The sequence below is a fragment of the Oncorhynchus keta genome, unplaced genomic scaffold (assembly GCF_023373465.1).
Source record: "Oncorhynchus keta strain PuntledgeMale-10-30-2019 unplaced genomic scaffold, Oket_V2 Un_contig_4700_pilon_pilon, whole genome shotgun sequence".
NCBI classification, from domain to species: Eukaryota; Metazoa; Chordata; class Actinopteri; order Salmoniformes; family Salmonidae; genus Oncorhynchus; species Oncorhynchus keta.
Genome location: NW_026287905.1, coordinates 235,001 through 261,068, shown reverse-complemented (window position 1 = coordinate 261,068; position 26,068 = coordinate 235,001). Strand labels below are relative to the sequence as shown.

Sequence of the window (26,068 nt, the reverse complement as noted above, 5' to 3'; positions counted from 1 at the left end):
GCCAGTATGTTATTTACATGGTAGCTGTGAGATGTGGTCATCACTGCGTGGTGTGATCTGTAGCCAGTATGTTATTTAAATGGTAGCTATGAGATGTGGTCATCACTGCGTGGTGTGATCTGTAGCCAGTATGTTATTTACATGGGAGCTGTGAGATGTGGTCATCACTGCGTGGTGTGATCTTTAGCCAGTATGTTATTTAAATGGTAGCTGTGAGATGTGGTCATCACTGCGTGGTGTGCCCTGTAGCCAGTATGTTATTTACATGGTAGCTGTGAGATGTGCATGGTGTGACCTGTAGCCAGTATGTTATTTAAATGGTAGCTATGAGATGTGGTCATCACTGCGTGGTGTGATCTGTAGCCAGTATGTTATTTAAATGGGAAATGGTAGCTGTGAGATGTGGTCATCACTGCGTGGTGTGCCCTGTAGCCAGTATGTTATTTAAATGGTAGCTGTGAGATGTGGTCATCACTGCATGGTGTGATCTGTAGCCAGTATGTTGTTAAGCCCTCCAGTAGTGTTGTTGCTATAGTCTGTTGTCCTGCCGCAGCTGCTAACTCAGCACAAACTCTGTGATTGTTCTGAACCTCCGGCCTTGTCTTTCAGCCAATCACAGCCAAGGGTGGGTGATCATTTTCTCCTTTTTCATCCCCTCCCATTCGCTGTCAAGGCCTCCAATGACATGGAACAGAATGTACAACCTGCAGAGAGGGAGGAACAGGGAGCCAGGGAGGGGTGGTGTTGAGAGGATCAGGGAGGGGTGGTGTTGAGAGGATCAGCGAGGGTGGTGTTGAGAGGATCAGGGAGGGGTGGTGTTGAGAGGATCAGGGAGGGGTGGTGTTGAGAGGAACAGAGAGGGGTGGTGTTGAGAGGAACAGAGAGGGGTGGTGTTGAGAGGAACAGGGAGGGGTGGTGTTGAGAGGGAGGATCAGCGAGGGGTGGTGTTGAGAGGGAGGATCAGCGAGGGGTGGTGTTGAGAGGGAGGATCAGGGAGGGGTGGTGTTGAGAGGGAGGATCAGCGAGGGGTGGTGTTGAGAGGGGAGGATCAGGGAGGGGTGGTGTTGAGAGGGAGGATCAGGGAGGGGTGGTGTTGAGAGGGAGGATCAGGGAGGGGTGGTGTTGAGAGGGAGGATCAGGGGAGGGGTGGTGTTGAGCGGGAGGATCAGGGAGCCAGGGGTGGTGTTGAGCGGGAGGATCAGGGAGCCAGGGGTGGTGTTGAGCGGGAGGATCAGGGAGCCAGGGGTGGTGTTGAGCGGGAGGATCAGGGAGCCAGGGGTGGTGTTGAGCGGGAGGATCAGGGAGCCAGGGGTGGTGTTGAGCGGGAGGATCAGGGAGCCAGGGGTGGTGTTGAGCGGGAGGATCAGGGAGCCAGGGGTGGTGTTGAGCGGGAGGATCAGGGAGCCAGGGGTGGTGTTGAGCGGGAGGATCAGGGAGCCAGGGGTGGTGTTGAGCGGGAGGATCAGGGAGCCAGGGGTGGTGTTGAGCGGGAGGATCAGGGAGCCAGGGGTGGTGTTGAGAGGGAGGATCAGGGAGCCAGGGTTGGTGTTGAGAGGATCAGGGAGCCAGGGATATAGGGCTCTGGTCAGAAGTAGTGCATGTAGTGATTAGGGTGCTATTTGGGATCTTGCCATGTTCTGCATGTCTCTTACTGGGCCAGGCAATTTGAAACAGGCCTTTGTCCTCATGCAGGCTGCTGCTGGTAGGGTTACATAAGTTGATTCAACCGACTGACTCCCTCTGGCAGTTTCTCTGCTATTATGAAATGTCCTCTACTAAAGCAGTTCAACAACAAGTTCAGATCCCTGACTTGTCCTCTAGAGAGAAAAAACATTTCTTCATAGGTAAAATAAAACCAGATGATTTTGGTCTGATAAACACCGCTGTAGCTTCCGCTGCTGAAATGGGACATCGGCAGATGTGATGGATGGAGACCCAGCCGGGTGGAAAAACAAACCAATCACCATGCGACATCGATGGATGGAGACCCAGCCGGGTGGAAAAACAAACCAATCACCATGCGACATCGATGGATGGAGACCCAGCCGGGTGGAAAAACAAACCAATCACCATGCGACATCGATGGAAGGAGACCCAGCCGGGTGGAAAAAACAAACCAATCACCATGCGACATCGATGGATGGAGACCCAGCCGGGTGGAAAAACAAACCAATCACCATGCGACATCGATGGATGTAGACCCAGCCGGGTGGAAAAAACAAACCAATCACCATGCGACATCGATGGATGGAGACCCAGCCGGGTGGAAAAAACAAACCAATCACCATGCGACATCGATGGATGGAGACCCAGCCGGGTGGAAAAACAAACCAATCACCATGCGACATCGATGGATGCGATGGATGGAGACCCAGCCGGGTGGAAAAACAAACCAATCACCATGCGACATCGATGGATGCGATGGATGGAGACCCAGCCGGTGGAAAAACAAACCAATCACCATGCGACATCGATGGATGTAATGGATGGAGACCCAGCCGGTGGAAAAACAAACCAATCACCATGCGACATCAATGGATGGAGACCCAGCCGGTGGAAAAACAAACCAATCACCATGCGACATCGATGGATGTAGACCCAGCCGGGTGGAAAAAACAAACCAATCACCATGCGACATCGATGGATGTAGACCCAGCTGGTGGAAAAACAAACCAATCACCAGCTTAAACTGACTGATTTTTATGGGGATTTTTTATGCTTTTTATTTTTTTATGCTTATTAAATTTGTGTGGCGATGAGGACATCGACCTTAGTGGGTTTAAAACTTGATACTGTATCCATCTTTCCAAATGTTATCCTGCTATGGGGACTACGTCCCTTCGTGTGTTTCCATTCTGTAGGTCCCCATTTATTCCACTGGACCATTGTTTAGTTGATAGGCAGTTGGTCGACAAACCTTTTTGTTGTTGTTGAGCAGTGGCACACGAGACGGCCGTCTGGTTCGCGGCCCCGTCTGGTTCGCGGCCCCGTCTGGTTCGCGGCCCCGGCTGGTTCGCGGCCCCGGCTGGTTCGCGGCCCCGGCTGGTTCGCGGCCCCGGCTGGTTCGCGGCCCCGTCTGGTGACTTTGAGACGCGACCATTAATTACCATAATCTACCATATTTGTTGGTTGCTGTAATTTCTGTTAATTCATTCAATATATTATTAGGACAGTCTTGCTGTTCTCATTGTAGGAGTGGACACGCGTTTGCAGAGCGCACAACCTAGGCTACACTTGTGAGGAAAACATTTTGGTTTAGTTCACACGCACCTGATTACACTTAGAACTATGCCTAGGTTACCTGGCCCGTGGGGTGAGTGTAGGCCCGTGGGGTGAGTGTAGGCCCGTGGGGTGAGTGTAGGCCCGTGGGGTGAGTGTAGGCCCGTGGGGTGAGTGTAGGCCCGTGGGGTGAGTGTAGGCCCGTGAATGTGTCCATATGGAGATCTGATCAGAAACACTATCACTGTGACGCGTCTCAGTCACTTCCTCGCCTCAAAAAGTTACTGAACAAACTTTTTTTTTTTTTTTAACATCCATTGTGAATGACAACAGTTCCTTAACGTAGCCTATTAGAAAAATCTTTCTAGCGGGCTCCCTTTCCATAACCATTCAGCATGAAAAGTGAAAAATGCTAATTCTCTGATCCAGTGGAAATGTCATAAAATAGACCTTCCTGTTTACTTCTTATCCCTTGCTCAAATAGCCTGTAGCCGTGTCTCTGTTGTGGGAATGCTGAGGGCCCAGAATATTTTTATGCCGGTTTGCTAGCAAGCTTCAGGCCAGACCCAAATGTTTCAAGTTCCTTGCAGACAGGCCATGCATAGCCAATGTGATATTTATTTTTATCCGGGTATTTTCTACCTCTGGGCTGCACTTTTTTAAAATATAGTTTTAGAACCTTTTGTATTTTACTTCCTCCTCCCTTCTTTTCGATATGGTCTCATTGCTGCAACTCCTTAACGGGCTTGGGAGGCGAAGGTCAAGTCATGTGTCCTCGAAACATGAACCCACTAAACTACGCCCACCTAACCCGGAACTAACGTGTCAGATGAAACACAGTTCAACTGGCAACCGGGTCAACCTGCAGGAGCCCGACCCGCCACAAGGAGTCGCTAGAGTGTGATGAGCCAAGTAAAGCCACCCCTTGGACAAACAGTCCTCAAACCCGGATGACGCTGAGCCACTTTTTACACCGCCCTATGGGACTTCCGATCACAGCCGGTTGTGCTTCAGCCCGGGATCAAACCCGGGTCTGTAGTGACGCCTCTTCCACTGCGATGCAGTGCCCTAGACCGCTGCACCACTCGGGAGGCCATTATTTATTGGATTTATGTAGGCTATTTTTTACATATTGCCAATAGAAGTTATCTTTTAGATTTGTATCATTATTTAGATAACATTTTGATTCAACACATGACATTGATTTTGAGATGAAGACCTTTTATTATAAATGACATGAAACCAACACAAATGTGCACATGAAAATCATAACTGGCTTGTAGATCGGTAGAAGTGGTAGGATAACTTGGCACTTCAAATGGAGAAGGTTGCAGATCGGTAGAAGTGGTAGGATAACTTGGCACTTCAAATGGAGAAGGTTGCAGATCGGTAGAAGTGGTAGGATAACTTGGCACTTCAAATGGAGAAGGTTGCAGATCGGTAGAAGTGGTAGGATAACTTGGCACTTCAAATGGAGAAGGTTGCAGATCGGTAGAAGTGGTAGGATAACTTGGCACTTCAAATGGAGAAGGTTGCAGATCGGTGGAAGTGGTAGGATAACTTGGCACTTCAAATGGAGAAGGTTGCAGATCGGTGGAAGTGGTAGGATAACTTGGCACTTCAAATGGAGAAGGTTGCAGATCGGTGGAAGTGGTAGGATAACTTGGCACTTCAAATGGAGAAGGTTGCAGATCGGTAGAAGTGGTAGGATAACTTGGCACTTCAAATGGAGAAGGTTGCAGATCGGTAGAAGTGGTAGGATAACTTGGCACTTCAAATGGAGAAGGTTGCAGATCGGTAGAAGTGGTAGGATAACTTGGCACTTCAAATGGAGAAGGTTGCAGATCGGTGGAAGTGGTAGGATAACTTGGCACTTCAAATGGAGAAGGTTGCAGATCGGTAGAAGTGGTAGGATAACTTGGCACTTCAAATGGAGAAGGTTGCAGATCGGTGGAAGTGGTAGGATAACTTGGCACTTCAAATGGAGAAGGTTGCAGATCGGTAGAAGTGGTAGGATAACTTGGCACTTCAAATGGAGAAGGTTGCAGATCGGTAGAAGTGGTAGGATAACTTGGCACTTCAAATGGAGAAGGTTGCAGATCGGTAGAAGTGGTAGGATAACTTGGCACTTCAAATGGAGAAGGTTGCAGATCGGTGGAAGTGGTAGGATAACTTGGCACAAATTCAAATGGAGAAGGTTGCAGATCGGTAGAAGTGGTAGGATAACTTGGCACTTCAAATGGAGAAGGTTGCAGATCGGTGGAAGTGGTAGGATAACTTGGCACTTCAAATGGAGAAGGTTGCAGATCGGTAGAAGTGGTAGGATAACTTGGCACTTCAAATGGAGAAGGTTGCAGATCGGTAGAAGTGGTAGGATAACTTGGCACTTCAAATGGAGAAGGTTGCAGATCGGTGGAAGTGGTAGGATAACTTGGCACTTCAAATGGAGAAGGTTGCAGATCGGTAGAAGTGGTAGGATAACTTGGCACTTCAAATGGAGAAGGTTGCAGATCGGTGGAAGTGGTAGGATAACTTGGCACTTCAAATGGAGAAGGTTGCAGATCGGTGGAAGTGGTAGGATAACTTGGCACTTCAAATGGAGAAGGTTGCAGATCGGTGGAAGTGGTAGGATAACTTGGCACTTCAAATGGAGAAGGTTGCAGATCGGTGGAAGTGGTAGGATAACTTGGCACTTCAAATGGAGAAGGTTGCAGATCGGTGGAAGTGGTAGGATAACTTGGCACTTCAAATGGAGAAGGTTGTAGATCGGTAGAAGTGGTAGGGTAACTTGGCACTTCAAATGGAGAAGGTTGCAGATCGGTGGAAGTGGTAGGATAACTTGGCACTTCAAATGGAGAAGGTTGCAGATCTGTAGAAGTGGTAGGATAACTTGGCACTTCAAATGGAGAAGGTTGCAGATCGGTGGAAGTGGTAGGATAACTTGGCACTTCAAATGGAGAAGGTTGCAGATCGGTGGAAGTGGTAGGATAACTTGGCACTTCAAATGGAGAAGGTTGCAGATCGGTGGAAGTGGTAGGATAACTTGGCACTTCAAATGGAGAAGGTTGCAGATCGGTGGAAGTGGTAGGATAACTTGGCACTTCAAATGGAGAAGGTTGCAGATCGGTGGAAGTGGTAGGATAACTTGGCACTTCAAATGGAGAAGGTTGCAGATCGGTGGAAGTGGTAGGATAACTTGGCACTTCAAATGGAGAAGGTTGCAGATCGGTGGAAGTGGTAGGATAACTTGGCACTTCAAATGGAGAAGGTTGCAGATCGGTGGAAGTGGTAGGATAACTTGGCACTTCAAATGGAGAAGGTTGCAGATCGGTGGAAGTGGTAGGATAACTTGGCACTTCAAATGGAGAAGGTTGCAGACCACTGGTGTTACTGTTGTTACTGGCAACGTCAGGAACATCATGGCAGAATCTACCTAGGCCAGCAACAGCAGCTATATTGATCTCTGGCTCCCTCTTGAGTCATTTTGTCTTGATTTTTAATTAAAGCATCAGGTGAAGAAGCCTAATTATAGTTGATTTTATTCAGACACGGGGTGTGCCTATATATTTAAAAATACACTTAATATTGACCAAATGATTGGCTGAAAGAACAGACTACGCTTGGTTGACCCAGATTGTTTTAGTCGGGAACAGCCTTACGAGTTTGTTTTGTACATTTAAGAAAGGGAAGGGGGATCACTAGTCAGTTGTACAACTGAATGCGTATTCCCGCATTTAACCCAACCCCTCTGAATCAGAGGTGCGGGAGCAACCTTGCGGTTACTGGGCCCGATACTCCAACCGGCCAGGCTACCGGCCTCCCCATTTGTGACGTACTTCTCTGTATCAAGACTTGTGTTACTGTTTTATACAAGTAATTGCAGCTTTTGTTCGTTAGCATTCTCCATGGTAACCTTCTCTTCCAGTTAGCCAGTCCCTAGAGACATCAGCTGACTGCGTCTGTTTGCCTAAGTGTGGCCGACTAGTAACTTGGTGTTCGTGTAATTATTTGTTGATTCAATTGGAAAATGGATTAGAAGCAGATGGAGTGCATGGTTAGGCAACAAATGAGTTTCAGCTCGCTGCTGACTCAGGCCCCTGATGCGGTGTGCTTGTGTGAGCGAGCAGTGGACTGCTGTCTGTACTACTTCCTGACAACCCTTTCAGCCCACAATAGAAAGCCCCCCTACCCACCCACTGGCAGCCGGCAGGTCACTCAGGCCGTTAATAGGCTACACGAGAAGTCTGCAACGTTTCCTCATGTGGAATGCCAATTCATCTGGCCATTTCTCCCGATCGGTGTGCCAGGTTTTCGTAACCACATTTTCGTGTAGTATTTCATTTATATTACACCACAGCATTGTTGAATTCTCGTTTGTGATTGGTTAGAAGGGCATTCTAGAATGGACATTATAACCAGATAACGGTACAGTTGGAGATGATATCGGGACACTTTGCAATCATGATGCAATAAGCATTACAGCCTGCAGGTGAAAATGATCTTGAAGAAAATCAATGTCCTTTAAATCACATTCGCTGCGCTGTCTGCAACGAACTAGAAACATTTATAACATCGATGGTCAGGCCCGAAGCCCTAGCAAATTTGCAACATTGTTTAAAACATTCTTGGCCCTCAATTTCCTGCACCCCCCCCCTCTAACCACTAGACTACCTGCCCCCCTCTAACCACAAGACTACCTGCCCCCCTCTAACCACTAGGCTCTCTGCCTCCCCTCTAACCACTAGGCTCCCTGCCTCCCCCTCTAACCACTAGGCTCCCCTGCCCCCCCTCTAACCACTAGGCTCCCTGCCCCCCCTCTAACCACTAGGCTCCCTGCCCCCTCTAACCACTAGACTACCTGCCCCCTCTAACCACTAGACTACCTGCCCCCTCTAACCACTAGGCTCCCTGCCCCCCCTCTAACCACTAGACTACCTGCCCCCTCTAACCACTAGACTACCTGCCCCCCTAACCACTAGACTACCTGCCCCCTCTAACCACTAGACTACCTGCCCCCTCTAACCACTAGACTACCTGCCCCCTCTAACCGCTAGGCCACTAGACTCCCCCCTAACCACTAGACTACCTGCCCCCCCCCTAACCACTCATTCCTTCAATTAGAGCCAATTGTTCTCTAATATGAAAATGTTCAATCTTGTTGATTGTCTAGATCGTCGAGAAGCGTGCGGGTCTCAGTCGGAGCCGAGTCTTCAGGGAAGTGGAGATGCTCTATCAGTGCCAGGGACACAGGTACAGCAGGCTCACTGGAAGGGGGGCACAGGTACAGCAGGCTCACTGGGGGGGGCACAGCAGGCTCACTGGGGGGCACAGCAGGCTCACTGGGGGGACACAGGTACAGCAGGCTCACTGGGGGACACAGGTACAGCAGGCTCACTGGGGGGCACAGGTACAGCAGGCTCACTGGGGGGAGGGGGATACAGGTACAGCAGGCTCACTGGGGGCACAGAGCAGGAATATGGACCGCTGAGATTCACTACTGTATAGATATAGGCATTACCTTCACACTGTTTATAACCATTTCTCTCTTGTTCACAGAAACATTCTGGAGCTGGTCGAGTTCTTTGAGGAAGAAAACAAATTCTACTTGGTTTTTGAGAAACTAAGAGGAGGTTAGTGGATATCAATCTTAATAGCAAACTCTCCCATCTGTAGAAAATGATGGTTCACTCTCCCATCTGTGGAAAATGATGGTTCACTCTCCCATCTGTAGAAAATGATGGTTCACTCTCCCATCTGTAGAAAATGATGTTTCACTCTCCCATCTGTAGAAAATGATGGTTCACTCTCCCATCAATAGAAAATGATGGTTCTCTCTCCCATCTGTAGAAAATGATGGTTCTCTCTCCCATCCATAGAAAATGATGGTTCACTCTCCCATCTGTAGAAAATGATGGTTCACTCTCCCATCCATAGAAAATGATGGTTCACTCTCCCATCCATAGAAAATTATGGTTCTCTCTCCCATCCGTAGATAATGATGGTTCACTCCCCCATCTGTAGAAAATGATGGTTCACTCTCCCATCCATAGAAAATGATGGTTCTCTCCCATCCATAGAAAATGATGGTTCACTCTCCCATCCATAGAAAATGATGGTTCTCTCCCATCCATAGAAAATGATGTTTCACTCTCCCATCCATAGAAAATGATGTTTCACTCTCCCATCCATAGAAAATGATGGTTCTCTCCCATCCATAGAAAATGATGGTTCTCTCCCATCCATAGAAAATGATGGTTCTCTCTCCCATCCATAGAAAATGATGGTTCTCTCTCCCATCCGTAGAAAATGATGGTTCACTCTCCCATCCATAGAAAATGATGGTTCACTCTCCCATCCATAGAAAATGATGGTTCACTCTCCCATCCGTAGATAATGATGGTTCACTCTCCCATCCATAGAAAATGATGTTTCACTCTCCCATCTGTAGAAAATGATGGTTCACTCTCCCATCCGTAGAAAATGATGGTTCACACTCCCATCTGTAGAAAATGATGGTTCACTCTCCCATCCATAGAAAATGATGGTTCACTCTCCCATCCATAGAAAATGATGGTTCACTCTCCCATCTGTAGAAAATGATGGTTCACTCTCCCATCCATAGAAAATGATGTTTCACTCTCCCATCTGTAGAAAATGATGGTTCACTCTCCCATCCATAGAAAATGATGGTTCACTCCCATACATAGAAAATAATGGTTCACTCTCCCATCCGTAGAAAATGATGGTTCACTCTCCCATCTGTAGAAAATGATGGTTCACTCCCCCATCCGTAGAAAATTATGATTCACTCTCTCCCATCCGTAGAAAATGATGGTTCACTCTCCCATCCATAGAAAATGATGGTTCACTCTCCCATCCATAGAAAATGATGGTTCACTCTCCCATCTGTAGAAAATGATGGTTCACTCTCCCATCTGTAGAAAATGATGGTTCACTCTCCCATCCGTAGAAAATGATGGTTCACTCTCCCATCTGTAGAAAATGATGGTTCACTCTCCCATCTGTAGAAAATGATGGTTCTCTCTCCCATCTGTAGAAAATGATGGTTCACTCCCCCATCTGTAGAAAATGATGGTTCACTCTCCCATCCGTAGAAAATGATGGTTCACTCTCCCATCCGTAGAAAATGATGGTTCACTCTCCCACCAGTAGAAAATGATGGTTCACTCTCCCATCCATAGAAAATGATGGTTCACTCTCCCATCCATAGAAAATGATGGTTCACTCTCCCATCCGTAGAAAATGATGGTTCACTCACCCATCTGTAGAAAATGATGGTTCAAATTCACCCAGGTTTGGTCAGTCAGGTTTATATCAGAAGATGCGACCGCTTGAGGCAGTGTCTTCAGTGCATATATCAAGTTCAATCGTCTCGCATCTTCTCCCCCCCTGGAGTCTCTGAAATGCAGCAACTTGAGGCAGTGTCTTCATTAAAAGTTGACAGTTTTTTCTCCATATCAACCTCTCCATCCCTCCCTCTCTCCTGCAGGGTCAGTGTTGACCCACATCCACCGTAGACAACACTTTAGTGAGCAGGAGGCCAGTTATGTGGTGCAGGACATCGCCAGTGCTCTAAACTACCTCCACAACAAGGGAATGGCACACAGGGACCTGAAGCCTGAAAACATCCTGTGTGAGCACGTGGACCGGGTGAGTCAGAGTGCACGTGAACACTCCTCCCATCGCGTCACAGGCTCCTGATGGGGACGAAGGAGAACCAGAGTTGAGCCCAGTCTAAAATACTAGTGGACTTTTAATCCCGTCATTCAGGCCCTGAAAACAGTGTGAGAGAGCATGGTGATTGGGTGAGTCAGTCATTCAGGCCCTGAACACAGTGTGAGAGAGCATGGTGATTGGGTGAGTCAGTCATTCAGGCCCTGAACACAGTGTGAGAGAGCATGGTGATTGGGTGAGTCAGTCATTCAGGCCCTGAAAACAGTGAGAGAGAGCATGGTGATTGGGTGAGTCAGTCATTCAGGCCCTGAAAACAGTGAGAGAGAGCATGGTGAGTCAGTCATTCAGGCCCTGAAAACAGTGAGAGAGAGCATGGTGAGTCAGTCATTCAGGCCCTGAAAACAGTGAGAGAGAGCATGGTGAGTCAGTCATTCAGGCCCTGAAAACAGTGTGAGAGAACATGGTGATTGGGTGAGTCAGTCATTCAGGCCCTGAACACAGTGTGAGAGAGCATGGTGATTGGGTGAGTCAGTCATTCAGGCCCTGAACACAGTGAGAGAGAGCATGGTGATTGGGTGAGTCAGTCATTCAGGCCCTGAAAACAGTGTGAGAGAGCATGGTGATTGGGTGAGTCAAGGTGCACGCCAAACACACCACATCGCTGCAAGCACACATGAACAGGCACTGATTATACAGGCGAGCCAGACTTCAAGGAAAATTCCACTAAATGTTTATATATTTGCTGTTTGTTTCATTAGTCCACTGTTGACACAGTTCCAAAATGTTTTCCATGTCGACAATCACGTTTTCCAGATTTAAAGTGTTTAAAATACAAAAACCCAGCCAGTATTATGCGTTTTGCACGAGCAGTGAGACTTTAAATCTGTTCACTCAGGCCCTAACCTTGATAGTTATGGTAAATAGAACAATGGTTGGTGACATCCTAATATTACTGTGACACGATAAGGATAACTAAATAACCATGTAGAAAACCTTGCTTGGCAGTAGTCTTAGTGATTTGTGTTATGGACCTGACTGGCCTACATTAGTTGAATGCTGTGGATAAGGTCAGGGGCCTACTTTAGTTGAATGCTGTGGATAAGGTCAGGGGCCTACTTTAGTTGAATGCTGTGGATAAGGTCAGGGGCCTACTTTAGTTGAATGCTGTGGAGAAGGTCAGGGGCCTACTTTAGTTGAATGCTGTGGAGAAGGTCAGGGGCCTACTTTAGTTGAATGCTGTGGATAAGGTCAGGGGCCTACTTTAGTTGAATGCTGTGGATAAGGTCAGGGGCCTACTTTAGTTGAATGCTGTGGATAAGGTCAGGGGCCTACTTTAGTTGAATGCTGTGGATAAGGTCAGGGGCCTACTTTAGTTGAATGCTGTGGAGAAGGTCAGGGGTCTACTTTAGTTGAATGATGTGGATAAGGTCAGGGGCCTACTTTAGTTGAATGATGTGGATAAGGTCAGGGGCCTACTTTAGTTGAATCCTGTGGATAAGAAGGTCAGTGGCCTACTTTAGTTGAATCCTGTGGATAAGAAGGTCAGGGGCCTACTTTAGTTGAATCCTGTGGATAAGAAGGTCAGTGGTCGACTTTAGTTGAATGCTGTGGAGAAGGTCAGGGGCCTACTTTAGTTGAATGCTGTGGATAAGGTCAGTGGCCTACTTTAGTTGAATGCTGTGGATAAGGTCAGGGGCCTACTTTAGTTGAATGCTGTGGATAAGGTCAGGGGTCTACTTTAGTTGAATGCTGTGGAGAAGGTCAGGGGTCTACTTTAGTTGAATGCTGTGGAGAAGGTCAGGGGTCTACTTTAGTTGAATGCTGTGGAGAAGGTCAGGGGTCTACTTTAGTTGAATGCTGTGGAGAAGGTCAGGGGTCTACTTTAGTTGAATGCTGTGGATAAGGTCAGTGGCCTACTTTAGTTGAATGCTGTGGAGAAGGTCAGGGGTCTACTTTAGTTGAATGCTGTGGAGAAGGTCAGGGGTCTACTTTAGTTGAATGCTGTGGAGAAGGTCAGGGGTCTACTTTAGTTGAATGCTGTGGAGAAGGTCAGGGGTCTACTTTAGTTGAATGCTGTGGAGAAGGTCAGGGGTCTACTTTAGTTGAATGCTGTGGAGAAGGTCAGGGGTCTACTTTAGTTGAATGCTGTGAAGGTCAGGGGTCTACTTTAGTTGAATGCTGTGAAGGTCAGGGGTCTACTTTAGTTGAATGCTGTGGAGAAGGTCAGGGGTCTACTTTAGTTGAATGCTGTGGAGAAGGTCAGGGGTCTACTTTAGTTGAATGCTGTGGAGAAGGTCAGGGGTCTACTTTAGTTGAATGCTGTGGAGAAGGTCAGGGGTCTACTTTAGTTGAATGCTGTGGAGAAGGTCAGGGGCCTACTTTAGTTGAATGCTGTGGAGAAGATCAGGGGCCTACTTTAGTTGAATGCTGTGGAGAAGGTCAGGGGTCTAAATGACTGTGTTTTAACCTCCTAGATGTCACCGGTGAAGATCTGTGATTTTGACCTGGGCAGTGGCATCCGGCTGAACAGTGACAGCTCCCCTATCTCTACTCCTGAACTCATCACTCCGGTGAGTCCTCGTAACGTTCAGATCTCTGTCTCTTTGTTGATCCACTCCTCCCATCTCTTCTCTGTGTCTGTCAAATGCACCTTTTTATTCATCACATGCTTGGTAAACAACAGGGGTAGACTAACAGTGAAATGCTGACTGATGGGTCCTTGGTAAACAACAGGTGTAGACTAACAGTGAAATGCTGACTGATGGGTCCTTGGTAAACAACAGGTGTAGACTAACAGTGAAATGCTGACTGATGGGTCCTTGGTAAACAACAGGTGTAGACTAACAGTGAAATGCTGACTGATGGGTCCTTGGTAAACAACAGGTGTAGACTAACAGTGAAATGCTTGGTAAACAACAGGTGTAGACTAACAGTGAAATGCTGACTGAAGGGTCCTTGGTAAACAACAGGTGTAGACTAACAGTGAAATGCTTGGTAAATGAAAAGGTCTGGACTAACAGTTGAAATGCTAACTAACTGGTCATTCTCAACAATGTAATTGGGGTAGATATATACACAGGGTTCCAGGTCCATGTTACCAGGTAATTGGGGTAGATATATACACAGGGTTCCAGGTCCATGTTACCAGGTAATTGGGGTAGATATATACACAGGGTTCCAGGTTCATGTTACCAGGTAATTGGGGTAGATATATACACAGGGTTCCAGGTTCATGTTACCAGGTAATTGGGGTAGATATATACACAGGGTTCCAGGTCCATGTTACCAGGTAATTGGGGTAGATATATACACAGGGTTCCAGGTCCCAGTTACCAGGTAATTGGGGTAGATATATACACAGGGTTCCAGGTCCCAGTTACCAGGTGATTGGGGTAGATATATACACAGGGTTCCAGGTCCCAGTTACCAGGTGATTGGGGTAGATATATACACAGGGTTCCAGGTCCCAGTTACCAGGTAATTGGGGTAGATATATACACAGGGTTCCAGGTCCCAGTTACCAGGTAATTGGGGTAGATATATACACAGGGTTCCAGGTCCATGTTACCAGGTAATTGTGGTAGATATATACACAGGGTTCCAGTACCAGGTAACTGGGGTAGATATATACACAGGGTTCCAGGTGGGGGGGAGCAGGTAGTTCTGGGCAGGTGTGATGTCATGGGGGAGGGAGGGGGACAGAGCAGGGAGTTCTGGGCAGGTGTGATGTCATGGGGGAGGGAGGGGCAGAGCAGGGAGTTCTGGGCAGGTGTGATGTCATGGGGGGAGGGAGGGGCAGAGCAGGGAGTTCTGGGCAGGTGTGATGTCATGGGGGGAGTGGGGAGCAGAGCTAGCTGGTAGCTGAGGTAGCTGTTTAGCTTTCAGGCTAATTTGTGGACCAGCTTGCTCCTTACCTCATTGGGTTTTCCCTCGTAGGCAGGGAGAATATGATATGTGTTGGTATGAATTACATCTGTAGTTATGGCTATAGTCAGTAAATGCCTCAGGAAAACTTTTAAAACTTGGAAACAGCTGAGTGTGTTTCAGAAAGGGAATAGATATCATCTCCTTGCTCATCACTTGTCTTAGGGCTGAGGACCAGCCATGATCGTGTTGATTTAGGGCTGAGGGCCAGCCATGATCGTGTTGATTTAGGGCTGAGGGCCAGCCATGATCGTGTTGATTTAGGGCTGAGGACCAGCCATGATCGTGTTGATTTAGGGCTGAGGGCCAGCCATGATCGTGTTGACTTAGGGCTGAGGGCCAGCCGTGATCGTGTTGACTTAGGGCTGAGGACCAGCCGTGATCGTGTTGACTTAGGGCTGAGGGCCAGCCGTGATCGTGTTGACTTAGGGCTGAGGGCCAGCCGTGATCGTGTTGACTTAGGGCTGAGGGCCAGCCGTGATCGTGTTGACTTAGGGCTGAGGGCCAGCCGTGATCGTGTTGATTTAGGGCTGAGGGCCAGCCGTGATCGTGTTGATTTAGGGCTGAGGGCCAGCCGTGATCGTGTTGATTTAGGCTGAGGGCCAGCCGTGATCGTGTTGATTTAGGGCTGAGGGCCAGCCGTGATCGTGTTGATTTAGGGCTGAGGGCCAGCCGTGATCGTGTTGATTTAGGGCTGAGGGCCAGCCGTGATCGTGTTGATTTAGGGCTGAGGGCCAGCCGTGATCGTGTTGATTTAGGGCTGAGGGCCAGCCGTGATCGTGTTGATTTAGGGCTGAGGGCCAGCCGTGATCGTGTTGATTTAGGGCTGAGGGCCAGCCGTGATCGTGTTGATTTAGGGCTGAGGGCCAGCCGTGATCGTGTTGATTTAGGGCTGAGGGCCAGCCGTGATCGTGTTGATTTAGGGCTGAGGGCCAGCCGTGATCGTGTTGATTTAGGGCTGAGGGCCAGCCGTGATCGTGTTGATTTAGGGCTGAGGGCCAGCCGTGATCGTGTTGATTTAGGGCTGAGGGCCAGCCGTGATCGTGTTGATTTAGGGCTGAGGGCCAGCCGTGATCGTGTTGATTTAGGGCTGAGGGCCAGCCGTGATCGTGTTGATTTAGGGCTGAGGGCCAGCCGTGATCGTGTTGATTTAGGGCTGAGGGCCAGCCGTGATCGTGTTGATTTAGGCTGAGGGCCAGCCGTGATCGTGTTGATTTAGGGCTGAGGGCCAGCCGTGATCGTGTTGATTTAGGCTGAGGGCCAGCCGTGATCGTGTTGATTTAGGCTGAGGGCCAGCCGTGATCGTGTTGATTTAGGCTGAGGGCCAGCCGTGATCGTGTTGATTTAGGGCTGAGGGCCAGCCGTGATCGTGTTGATTTAGGCTGAGGGCCAGCCGTGATCGTGTTGATTTAGGGCTGAGGGCCAGCCGTGATCGTGTTGATTTAGGGCTGAGGGCCAGCCGTGATCGTGTTGATTTAGGCTGAGGCCAGCCGTGATCGTGTTGATTTAGGGCTGAGGGCCAGCCGTGATCGTGTTGATTTAGGGCTGAGGGCCAGCCGTGATCGTGTTGATTTAGGGCTGAGGGCCAGCCGTGATCGTGTTGATTTAGGGCTGAGGGCCAGCCGTGATCGTGTTGATTTAGGGCTGAGGGCCAGCCGTGATCGTGTTGATTTAGGGCTGAGGGCCAGCCGTGATCGTGTTGATTTAGGGCTGAGGGCCAGCCGTGATCGTGTAGATTTAGGGCTGAGGGCCAGCCGTGATCGTGTAGATTTAGGGCTGAGGGGGCCAGCCGTGATCGTGTAGATTTAGGGCTGAGGGGGCCAGCCGTGATCGTGTAGATTTAGGGCTGAGGGGCCAGCCGTGATCGTGTAGATTTAGGGCTGAGGGGGCCAGCCGTGATCGTGTAGATTTAGGGCTGAGGGGGCCAGCCGTGATCGTGTAGATTTAGGGCTGAGGGGGCCAGCCGTGATCGTGTAGATTTAGGGCTGAGGGGGCCAGCCGTGATCGTGTAGATTTAGGGCTGAGGGGGCCAGCCGTGATCGTGTAGATTTAGGGCTGAGGGGGCCAGCCGTGATCGTGTAGATTTAGGGGCTGAGGGGGCCAGCCGTGATCGTGTAGATTTAGGGCTGAGGGGGCCAGCCGTGATCGTGTAGATTTAGGGCTGAGGGGGCCAGCCGTGATCGTAGATTTAGGGCTGAGGGGCCAGCCGTGATCGTGTAGATTTAGGGCTGAGGGGCCAGCCGTGATCGTGTAGATTTAGGGCTGAGGGGGCCAGCCGTGATCGTGTAGATTTAGGGCTGAGGGGGCCAGCCGTGATCGTGTAGATTTAGGGCTGAGGGGGCCAGCCGTGATCGTGTAGATTTAGGGCTGAGGGGGCCAGCCGTGATCGTGTAGATTTAGGGCTGAGGGGGCCAGCCGTGATCGTGTAGATTTAGGGCTGAGGGGGCCAGCCGTGATCGTGTAGATTTAGGGCTGAGGGGGCCAGCCGTGATCGTGTAGATTTAGGGCTGAGGGGGCCAGCCGTGATCGTGTAGATTTAGGGCTGAGGGGCCAGCCGTGATCGTGTAGATTTAGGGCTGAGGGGGCCAGCCGTGATCGTAGATTTAGGGCTGAGGGGGCCAGCCGTGATCGTGTAGATTTAGGGCTGAGGGGGCCAGCCGTGATCGTGTAGATTTAGGGCTGAGGGGGCCAGCCGTGATCGTGTAGATTTAGGGCTGAGGGGGCCAGCCGTGATCGTGTAGATTTAGGGCTGAGGGGCCAGCCGTGATCGTGTAGATTTAGGGCTGAGGGGGCCAGCCGTGATCGTGTAGATTTAGGGCTGAGGGGGCCAGCCGTGATCGTGTAGATTTAGGGCTGAGGGGCCAGCCGTGATCGTGTAGATTTAGGGCTGAGGGGGCCAGCCGTGATCGTGTAGATTTAGGGCTGAGGGGGCCAGCCGTGATCGTGTAGATTTAGGGCTGAGGGGGCCAGCCGTGATCGTGTAGATTTAGGGCTGAGGGGGCCAGCCGTGATCGTGTAGATTTAGGGCTGAGGGGCCAGCCGTGATCGTGTAGATTTAGGGCTGAGGGGCCAGCCGTGATCGTGTAGATTTAGGGCTGAGGGGGCCAGCCGTGATCGTGTAGATTTAGGGCTGAGGGGCCAGCCGTGATCGTGTAGATTTAGGGCTGAGGGGGCCAGCCGTGATCGTGTAGATTTAGGGCTGAGGGGGCCAGCCGTGATCGTGTAGATTTAGGGCTGAGGGGGCCAGCCGTGATCGTGTAGATTTAGGGCTGAGGGGGCCAGCCGTGATCGTGTAGATTTAGGGCTGAGGGGCCAGCCGTGATCGTGTAGATTTAGGGCTGAGGGGCCAGCCGTGATCGTGTAGATTTAGGGCTGAGGGGCCAGCCGTGATCGTGTAGATTTAGGGCTGAGGGGCCAGCCGTGATCGTGTAGATTTAGGGCTGAGGGGCCAGCCGTGATCGTGTAGATTTAGGGCTGAGGGGGCCAGCCGTGATCGTGTAGATTTAGGGCTGAGGGGCCAGCCGTGATCGTGTAGATTTAGGGCTGAGGGGGCCAGCCGTGATCGTGTAGATTTAGGGCTGAGGGGGCCAGCCGTGATCGTGTAGATTTAGGGCTGAGGGGCCAGCCGTGATCGTGTAGATTTAGGGCTGAGGGGGCCAGCCGTGATCGTGTAGATTTAGGGCTGAGGGGCCAGCCGTGATCGTGTAGATTTAGGGCTGAGGGGGCCAGCCGTGATCGTGTAGATTTAGGGCTGAGGGGGCCAGCCGTGATCGTGAGATTTAGGGCTGAGGGGCCAGCCGTGATCGTGTAGATTTAGGGCTGAGGGGCCAGCCGTGATCGTGTAGATTTAGGGCTGAGGGGGCCAGCCGTGATCGTGTAGATTTAGGGCTGAGGGGCCAGCCGTGATCGTGTAGATTTAGGGCTGAGGGGGCCAGCCGTGATCGTGTAGATTTAGGGCTGAGGGGGCCAGCCGTGATCGTGTAGATTTAGGGCTGAGGGGGCCAGCCGTGATCGTGTAGATTTAGGGCTGAGGGGGCCAGCCGTGATCGTGTTTATAGCCAGAAACTGGTCATCTACTTATAAATCAGCCTCAGTGTTTTTCTTTCGGGGTCTAAATGGCTTTTTAAAGGCCTATCAGTTGTAGTATCAAGCCAGCATTGAAGTGCCATAAATAAAACATGCAGCAGTGTTGTTTAAGTGAGTCATGTCTATATTTATCAATCCGCTCCTGCATTCTCCTCCTCTGCTACACATACAGGAACACTAGCTCAGCTTTTTAGATGTGGACAGCTCAGCTTTTTAGGTGTTCTAAAGCCTAGATTCTCCTCCACAGCAGCCTGACCTCTGGGCCCCTAATAATATACAATATGCCTTCAGACCACGCAGTTCTGTGTGAGTCATTCTGTATCTATATGTAACAACCAGCCTAGGCTTTCCATGCGACATGGCTGGGTCTCTAGGCTTTCCCTGTGACATGGCTGGGTCTCTAGGCTTTCCCTGTGACATGGCTGGGTCTCTAGGCTTTCCCTGTGACATGGCTGGGTCTCTAGGCTTTCCCTGTGACATGGCTGGGTCTCTAGGCTTTCCCTGTGACATGGCTGGGTCTCTAGGCTTTCCCTGTGACATGGCTGGGTCTCTAGGCTTTCACTGTGACATGGCTGGGTCTCTAGGCTTTCACTGTGACATGGCTGGGTCTCTAGGCTTTCACTGTGACATGGCCGTGTCTCTAGGCTTTCACTGTGACATGGCCGTGTCTCTAGGCTTTCCCTGTGACATGGCTGGGTCTCTAGGCTTTCCCTGTGACATGGCTGGGTCTCTAGGCTTTCACTGTGACATGGCTGGGTCTCTAGGCTTTCACTGTGACATGGCCGTGTCTCTAGGCTTTCACTGTGACATGGCTGGGTCTCTAGGCTTTCACTGTGACATGGCTGGGTCTCTAGGCTTTCCCTGTGACATGGCTGGGTCTCTAGGCTTTCCCTGTGACATGGCTGGGTCTCTAGGCTTTCCCTGTGACATGGCTGGGTCTCTAGGCTTTTCCTGTGACACGGCTGGGTCTCTAGGCTTTCCCTGCGACACGGCTGGGTCTCTAGGCTTTCCCTGTGACATGGCCGGGTCTCTAGGCTTTCCCTGTGACATGGCCCGGTCTCCAGGCTTTCCCTGTGACATGGCTGGGTCTCCAGGCTTTCCCTGTGACATGGCTGGGTCTCAAGGCTTTCCCTGTAACATGGCTGGGTCTCTGGGCTTTCCCTGTGGCATGGCTCGGTCTCTAGGCTTTCCCTGTAACATGGCTTGGTCTCTAGGCTTTCCCTGTGACGTCGCCGTGTCTCTAGGCTTTCCCTGTGACACGGCTGGGTCTCTAGGCTTTCCCTGTGACATGGCCGGGTCTCTAGGCTTTCCCTGTGACATGGCTGGGTCTCTAGGCTTTCCCTGTAACATGGCTGGGTCTCTAGGCTTTCCCTGTGACATGGCTCGGTCTCTAGGCTTTCCCTGTAACATGGCTTGGTCTCTAGGCTTTCCCTGTAACATGGCTTGGTCTCTAGGCTTTCCCTGTAACATGGCCGTGTCTCTAGGCTTTCCCTGTGACACGGCTGGGTCTCTAGGCTTTCCCTGTGACATGGCTGGGTCTCTAGGCTTTCCCTGTGACATGGCTGGGTCTCTAGGCTTTCCCTGCGACATAGCCGGGCCTCTAGGCTTTCCCTGTAACATGGCTGGGTCTCTAGGCTTTCCCTGCGACATGGCTGGGCCTCTAGGCTTTCCCTGTAACATGGCCGGGTCTCTAGGCTTTCCCTGTGACATGGCTGGGTCTCTAGGCTTTCCCTGTAACATGTCTGGGTCTCTAGGCTTTCCCTGTGACATGACTGGGTCTCTAGGCTTTCCCTGTGACATGGCTGGGTCTCTAGGCTTTCCCTGTAACATGGCTGGGTCTCTAGGCTTTCCCTGTGACATGGCTGGGTCTCTAGGCTTTCCCTGTGACATGGCTGGGTCTCTAGGCTTTCCCTGTAACATGGCTGGGTCTCTAGGCTTTCCCTGTGACGTGGCCGGGCCACACGTTTCTGACTGGGCCCCTAATGCCCGGGTGACACTACACGTTTCTGACTGGGCCCCTAATGCCCGGGTGACACTACACGTTTCTGACTGGGCCCCTAATGCCCGGGTGACACTACACGTTTCTGACTGGGCCCCTAATGCCCGGGTGACACTACACGTTTCTGACTGGGCCCATAATGCCCGGGTGGTACTACACGTTTCTGACTGGGCCCCTAATGCCCGGGTGGCACTACACGTTTCTGACTGGGCCCCTAATGCCCGGGTGACACAACGCGTTTCTGACTGGGCCCCTAATGCCCGGGTGACACTACACGTTTCTGACTGGGCCCCTAATGCCCGGGTGGCACTACACTAAGTCTTGCAGATTTTGTGCAGATTTTTTAAAATCGTTTGAAAATATTGGGATGGCTCAGGCTGGATCGGTAGCCCTCGGTTTGTGTCTCTGTCCTGCTCACGTTAAACTAGTCTCGTGAGGGCCGCTCTCCCAGAGTAAGCAACGTCATGGGGAATTGTCTGAGACAGCTAAATCGAGGCCAGAATTGTAGTGTACACCTCTGTCTTAGCCTGGAGGAGAGGGAGATATTACCTCTGTCTAAGCCTGGAGGAGAGGGAGATATTACCTCTGTCTAAGCCTGGAGGAGAGGGAGATATTACCTCTGTCTAAGCCTGGAGGAGAGGGAGATATTACCTCTGTCTAAGCCTGGAGGAGAGGGAGATATTACCTCTGTCTAAGCCTGGAGGAGAGGGAGATCTAACCTCTGTCTAAGCCTGGAGGAGAGGGAGATATTACCTCTGTCTAAGCCTGGAGGAGAGGGAGATATTACCTCTGTCTAAGCCTGGAGGAGAGGGAGATATTACCTCTGTCTAAGCCTGGAGGAGAGGGAGATATATTACCTCTGTCTAAGCCTGGAGGAGAGGGAGATATAACCTCTGTCTAAGCCTGGAGGAGAGGGAGATATATTACCTCTGTCTAAGCCTGGAGGAGAGGGAGATATATTACCTCTGTCTAAGCCTGGAGGAGAGGGAGATATATTACCTCTGTCTAAGCCTGGAGGAGAGGGAGATATATTACCTCTGTCTAAGCCTGGAGGAGAGGGAGATATAACCTCTGTCTAAGCCTGGAGGAGAGGGAGATATATTACCTCTGTCTAAGCCTGGAGGAGAGGGAGATATAACCTCTGTCTAAGCCTGGAGGAGAGGGAGATCTAACCTCTGTCTAAGCCTGGAGGAGAGGGAGGTATTTTTTTCACCACATCTAAATTAAACTGTTCCTTCCCTATCGCCTGGAGACTTGAAGAATGTTCCCAGAGAAAGCAAGCGTGCTGGATATTATTATATATTTTTTCCCACCAGATACCAAAAACTGTGGATTCACTTTGGCATGGGGGTTATATCTAGCGAACCACCCTCCACCCCCTCCTCCCTTCTGTCCCTCTATCCTCCCTTTATTTGAGCAGAATCCATATTTTATTTCTCCTGCTGTTACAAAACCAGTTCTGGGCTTCATTCCAAGGCCCCTACCTTAATGTAGAAACCACATTTTGATTGGCTGGGCCAGCGGGAGGGAGTGGGCGTGTCAGCTGATCTCTAATGATTTATTTTTTTACCAGATGGATTCGGTTCAGAAGCTGTGTTCCAAATTACACCCTATTCACTATAGGCCCTGGTCAGAAGTTGTGCATTATTTAAGGTTCCCTTTGGGACGAATCCAGTCACAGGACACTACTGATGTTTGTGGATTCTAGAGTGTAGTGTACAGGCAGGTTATTACTGTTGTGGATTCTGGAGTGTAGTGTACAGGCAGGTTATTACTGTTGTGGATTCTAGAGTGTAGTGTACAGGCAGGTTATTACTGTTGTGGATTCTGGAGTGTAGTGTACAGGCAGGTTATTACTGTTGTGGATTCTAGAGTGTAGTGTACAGGCAGGTTATTACTGTTGTGGATTCTGGAGTGTAGTGTACAGGCAGGTTATTACTGTTGTGGATTCTAGAGTGTAGTGTACAGGCAGGTTATTACTGTTGTGGATACTAGAGTGTAGTGTACAGGCAGGTTATTACTGTTGTGGATTCTGGAGTGTAGTGTACAGGCAGGTTATTACTGTTGTGGATTCTAGAGTGTAGTGTACAGGCAGGTTATTACTGTTGTGGATTCTAGAGTGTAGTGTGGTTCAGTTGGTAGAGCATGGCGCTTGTAACGCCAGGGTAGTGGGTTCGATTCCCGGGACCACCCATACGTAGAATGTAAGCACACATGACTGTAAGTCGCTTTGGATAAAAGCGTCAGCTAAATGGCATATATTGTTGTGGATTCTAGAGTGTAGTGTACAGGCAGGTTATTACTGTTGTGGATTCTAGAGTGTAGTGTACAGGCAGGTTATTACTGTTGGACAAAGTTGATGCCTGCAGCCAATAGAACTCAACTTCATTTTTTGACGATATATTGCTATTTGACTCAAGTATCTATTAAAAGGGAGGTTTTTACTCTAGGTGGCGCCAGCTAGCCCAGGTCAGCTATACCCGCACCAAAGCTATGGTATTTTTCATCTCATCCGAGAACTATCACAGGGGTTCCAGAACTTTCTTGACACACACACACACACACACACACACACACACACACACACACACACACACACACACACACACACACACACACACACACACACACACACACACACACACACACACACACACACACACACACACACACACACACACACACACACGGTGTGCCAGGCATTCCACCATGTTCCAGCAAAGCCAAGGGGGATTAGTATAATGACAACAGAGACTGGCTTAGTTTCTGCTGTAGTTGTTTTTTAAAAGTGGTTTGTGGTGTCTAGCTTCATGTTCTGGGCCCTGTGGGTAGTAACTAGCTAGAATCTACTCCTCCCTTCAGCCCACTGCTAGTGGTTACTGGTTGTTCTGGGCCCTGGGGGTAGTAGCTAGCTAGAAACTACTCCTCCCTTCAGCCCACTGCTAGTGGTTACTGGTTGTTCTGGGCCCTAGGGGTAGTAGCTAGCTAGAATCTACTCCTCCCTTCAGCCCACTGCTAGTGGTTACTGGTTGTTCTGGGCCCTAGGGGTAGTAGCTAGCTAGAATCTACTCCTCCCTTCAGCCCACTGCTAGTGGTTACTGGTTGTTCTGGGCCCTAGGGGTAGTAGCTAGCTAGAATCTACTCCTCCCTTCAGCCCACTGCTAGTGGTTACTGGTTGTTGTGGGAGCTGGGGCTAGTAGCTAGCTAGAATCTACTCCTCCCTTCAGCCCACTGCTAGTGGTTACTGGTTGTTGTGGGAGCTGGGGCTAGTAGCTAGCTAGAATCTACTCCTCCCTTCAGCCCACTGCTAGTGGTTACTGGTTGTTGTGGGAGCTGGGGCTAGTAGCTAGCTAGAATCTACTCCTCCCTTCAGCCCACTGCTAGTGGTTACTGGTTGTTGTGGGAGCTGGGGCTAGTAGCTAGCTAGAATCTACTCCTCCCTTCAGCCCACTGCTAGTGGTTACTGGTTGTTGTGGGAGCTGGGGCTAGTAGCTAGCTAGAATCTACTCCTCCCTTCAGCCCACTGCTAGTGGTTACTGGTTGTTCTGGGCCCTGGGGGTAGTAGCTAGCTAGAAACTACTCCTCCCTTCAGCCCAGTGCTAGTGGTTACTGGTTGTTCTGGGCCCTAGGGGTAGTAGCTAGCTAGAATCTACTCCTCCCTTCAGCCCACTGCTAGTGGTTACTGGTTGTTGTGGGCCCTGGGGGTAGTAGCTAGCTAGAATCTACTCCTCCCTTCAGCCCACTGCTAGTATTTACTAGTTGTTGTGGGAGCTGGGGGTAGTAGCTAGCTAGAATCTACTCCTCCCTTCAGCCCACTGCTAGTGGTTACTGGTTGTTGTGGGCCCTGGGGGTAGTAGCTAGCTAGAATCTACTCCTCCCTTCAGCCCACTGCTAGTGGTTACTGGTTGTTCTGGGCCCTAGGGGTAGTAGCTAGCTAGAATCTACTCCTCCCTTCAGCCCACTGCTAGTGGTTACTGGTTGTTCTGGGCCCTAGGGGTAGTAGCTAGCTAGAATCTACTCCTCCCTTCAGCCCACTGCTAGTGGTTACTGGTTGTTGTGGGAGCTGGGGCTAGTAGCTAGCTAGAATCTACTCTTCCCTTCAGCCCACTGCTAGTGGTTACTGGTTGTTCTGGGCCCTAGGGGTAGTAGCTAGCTAGAATCTACTCCTCCCTTCAGCCCACTGCTAGTGGTTACTGGTTGTTGTGGGAGCTGGGGCTAGTAGCTAGCTAGAATCTACTCTTCCCTTCAGCCCACTGCTAGTGGTTACTGGTTGTTGTGGGAGCTTATTCCCTCCTGATTCCAGGAATCCTCCAACCAAGATTTTGACTGACTTATTCAGGTGGACCAGTTTAACAGTATGATGAGAGACTGACTTATTCAGGTGGACCAGTTCAACAGTATGATGAGAGACTGACTTATTCAGGTGGACCAGTTCAACAGTATGATGAGAGACTGACTTATTCGGGTGGACCAGTTCAACAGTATGATGAGAGACTGACTTATTCGGGTGGACCAGTTCAACAGTATGATGAGAGACTGACTTATTCAGGTGGACCAGTTCAACAGTATGATGAGAGACTGACTTATTCAGGTGGACCAGTTCAACAGTATGATGAGAGACTGACTTATTCAGGTGGACCAGTTCAACAGTATGATGAGAGACTGACTTATTCAGGTGGACCAGTTTAACAGTATGATGAGAGACTGACTTATTCAGGTGGACCAGTTCAACAGTATGATGAGAGACTGACTTATTCAGGTGGACCAGTTCAACAGTATGATGAGAGAATGACTTATTCAGGTGGACCAGTTCAACAGTATGACGAGAGAATGACTTATTCAGGTGGACCAGTTCAACAGTATGATGAGAGACTGACTTATTCAGGTGGACCAGTTCAACAGTATGATGAGACTGACTTATTCAGGTGGACCAGTTCAACAGTATGATGAGAGACTGACTTATTCAGGTGGACCAGTTCAACAGTATGATGAGAGACTGACTTATTCAGGTGGACCAGTTCAACAGTATGATGAGAGACTGACAGTGGCTACAGCCTCATCATATCCAGATTGATGCTGACATGAGGAAATGTATCAACCCAGACCTCCATGGGTTGATACATTTGATTTCCATTGATACATGTT

General features: G+C 49.9%; 1 protein-coding gene and 2 long non-coding RNA genes across 5 annotated transcripts in view; all 3 read left to right on the top strand.

Moving 5' to 3' along the window:
* LOC118401648 (MAP kinase-interacting serine/threonine-protein kinase 2-like) overlaps nt 1-26,068 on the top strand; it is a 46,716-nt gene that overhangs the window by 13,836 nt on the left and 6,812 nt on the right. For both annotated transcript variants that reach the window (XM_052509517.1, XM_052509518.1), the window contains 4 exons: nt 8,390-8,469; nt 8,776-8,849; nt 10,730-10,890; nt 13,389-13,484. In XM_052509517.1, coding sequence (XP_052365477.1) covers nt 8,390-8,469; nt 8,776-8,849; nt 10,730-10,890; nt 13,389-13,484 — 411 coding nt within the window. The remainder of the gene's footprint in view (nt 1-8,389; nt 8,470-8,775; nt 8,850-10,729; nt 10,891-13,388; nt 13,485-26,068) is intronic.
* On the top strand, nt 11,939-13,382 carry LOC127924871 (uncharacterized). The gene is made up of 3 exons (XR_008119102.1): nt 11,939-12,782; nt 12,855-13,034; nt 13,101-13,382. It is a non-coding gene; the product is annotated as an uncharacterized LOC127924871 (long non-coding RNA).
* On the top strand, nt 25,059-26,056 carry LOC127924872 (uncharacterized). 2 transcript variants are annotated; one of them, XR_008119104.1, is made up of 4 exons: nt 25,059-25,346; nt 25,473-25,598; nt 25,641-25,682; nt 25,849-26,056. It is a non-coding gene; the product is annotated as an uncharacterized LOC127924872 (long non-coding RNA). The 2 variants fall into 2 exon arrangements; XR_008119103.1 differs by lacking the exon at nt 25,641-25,682.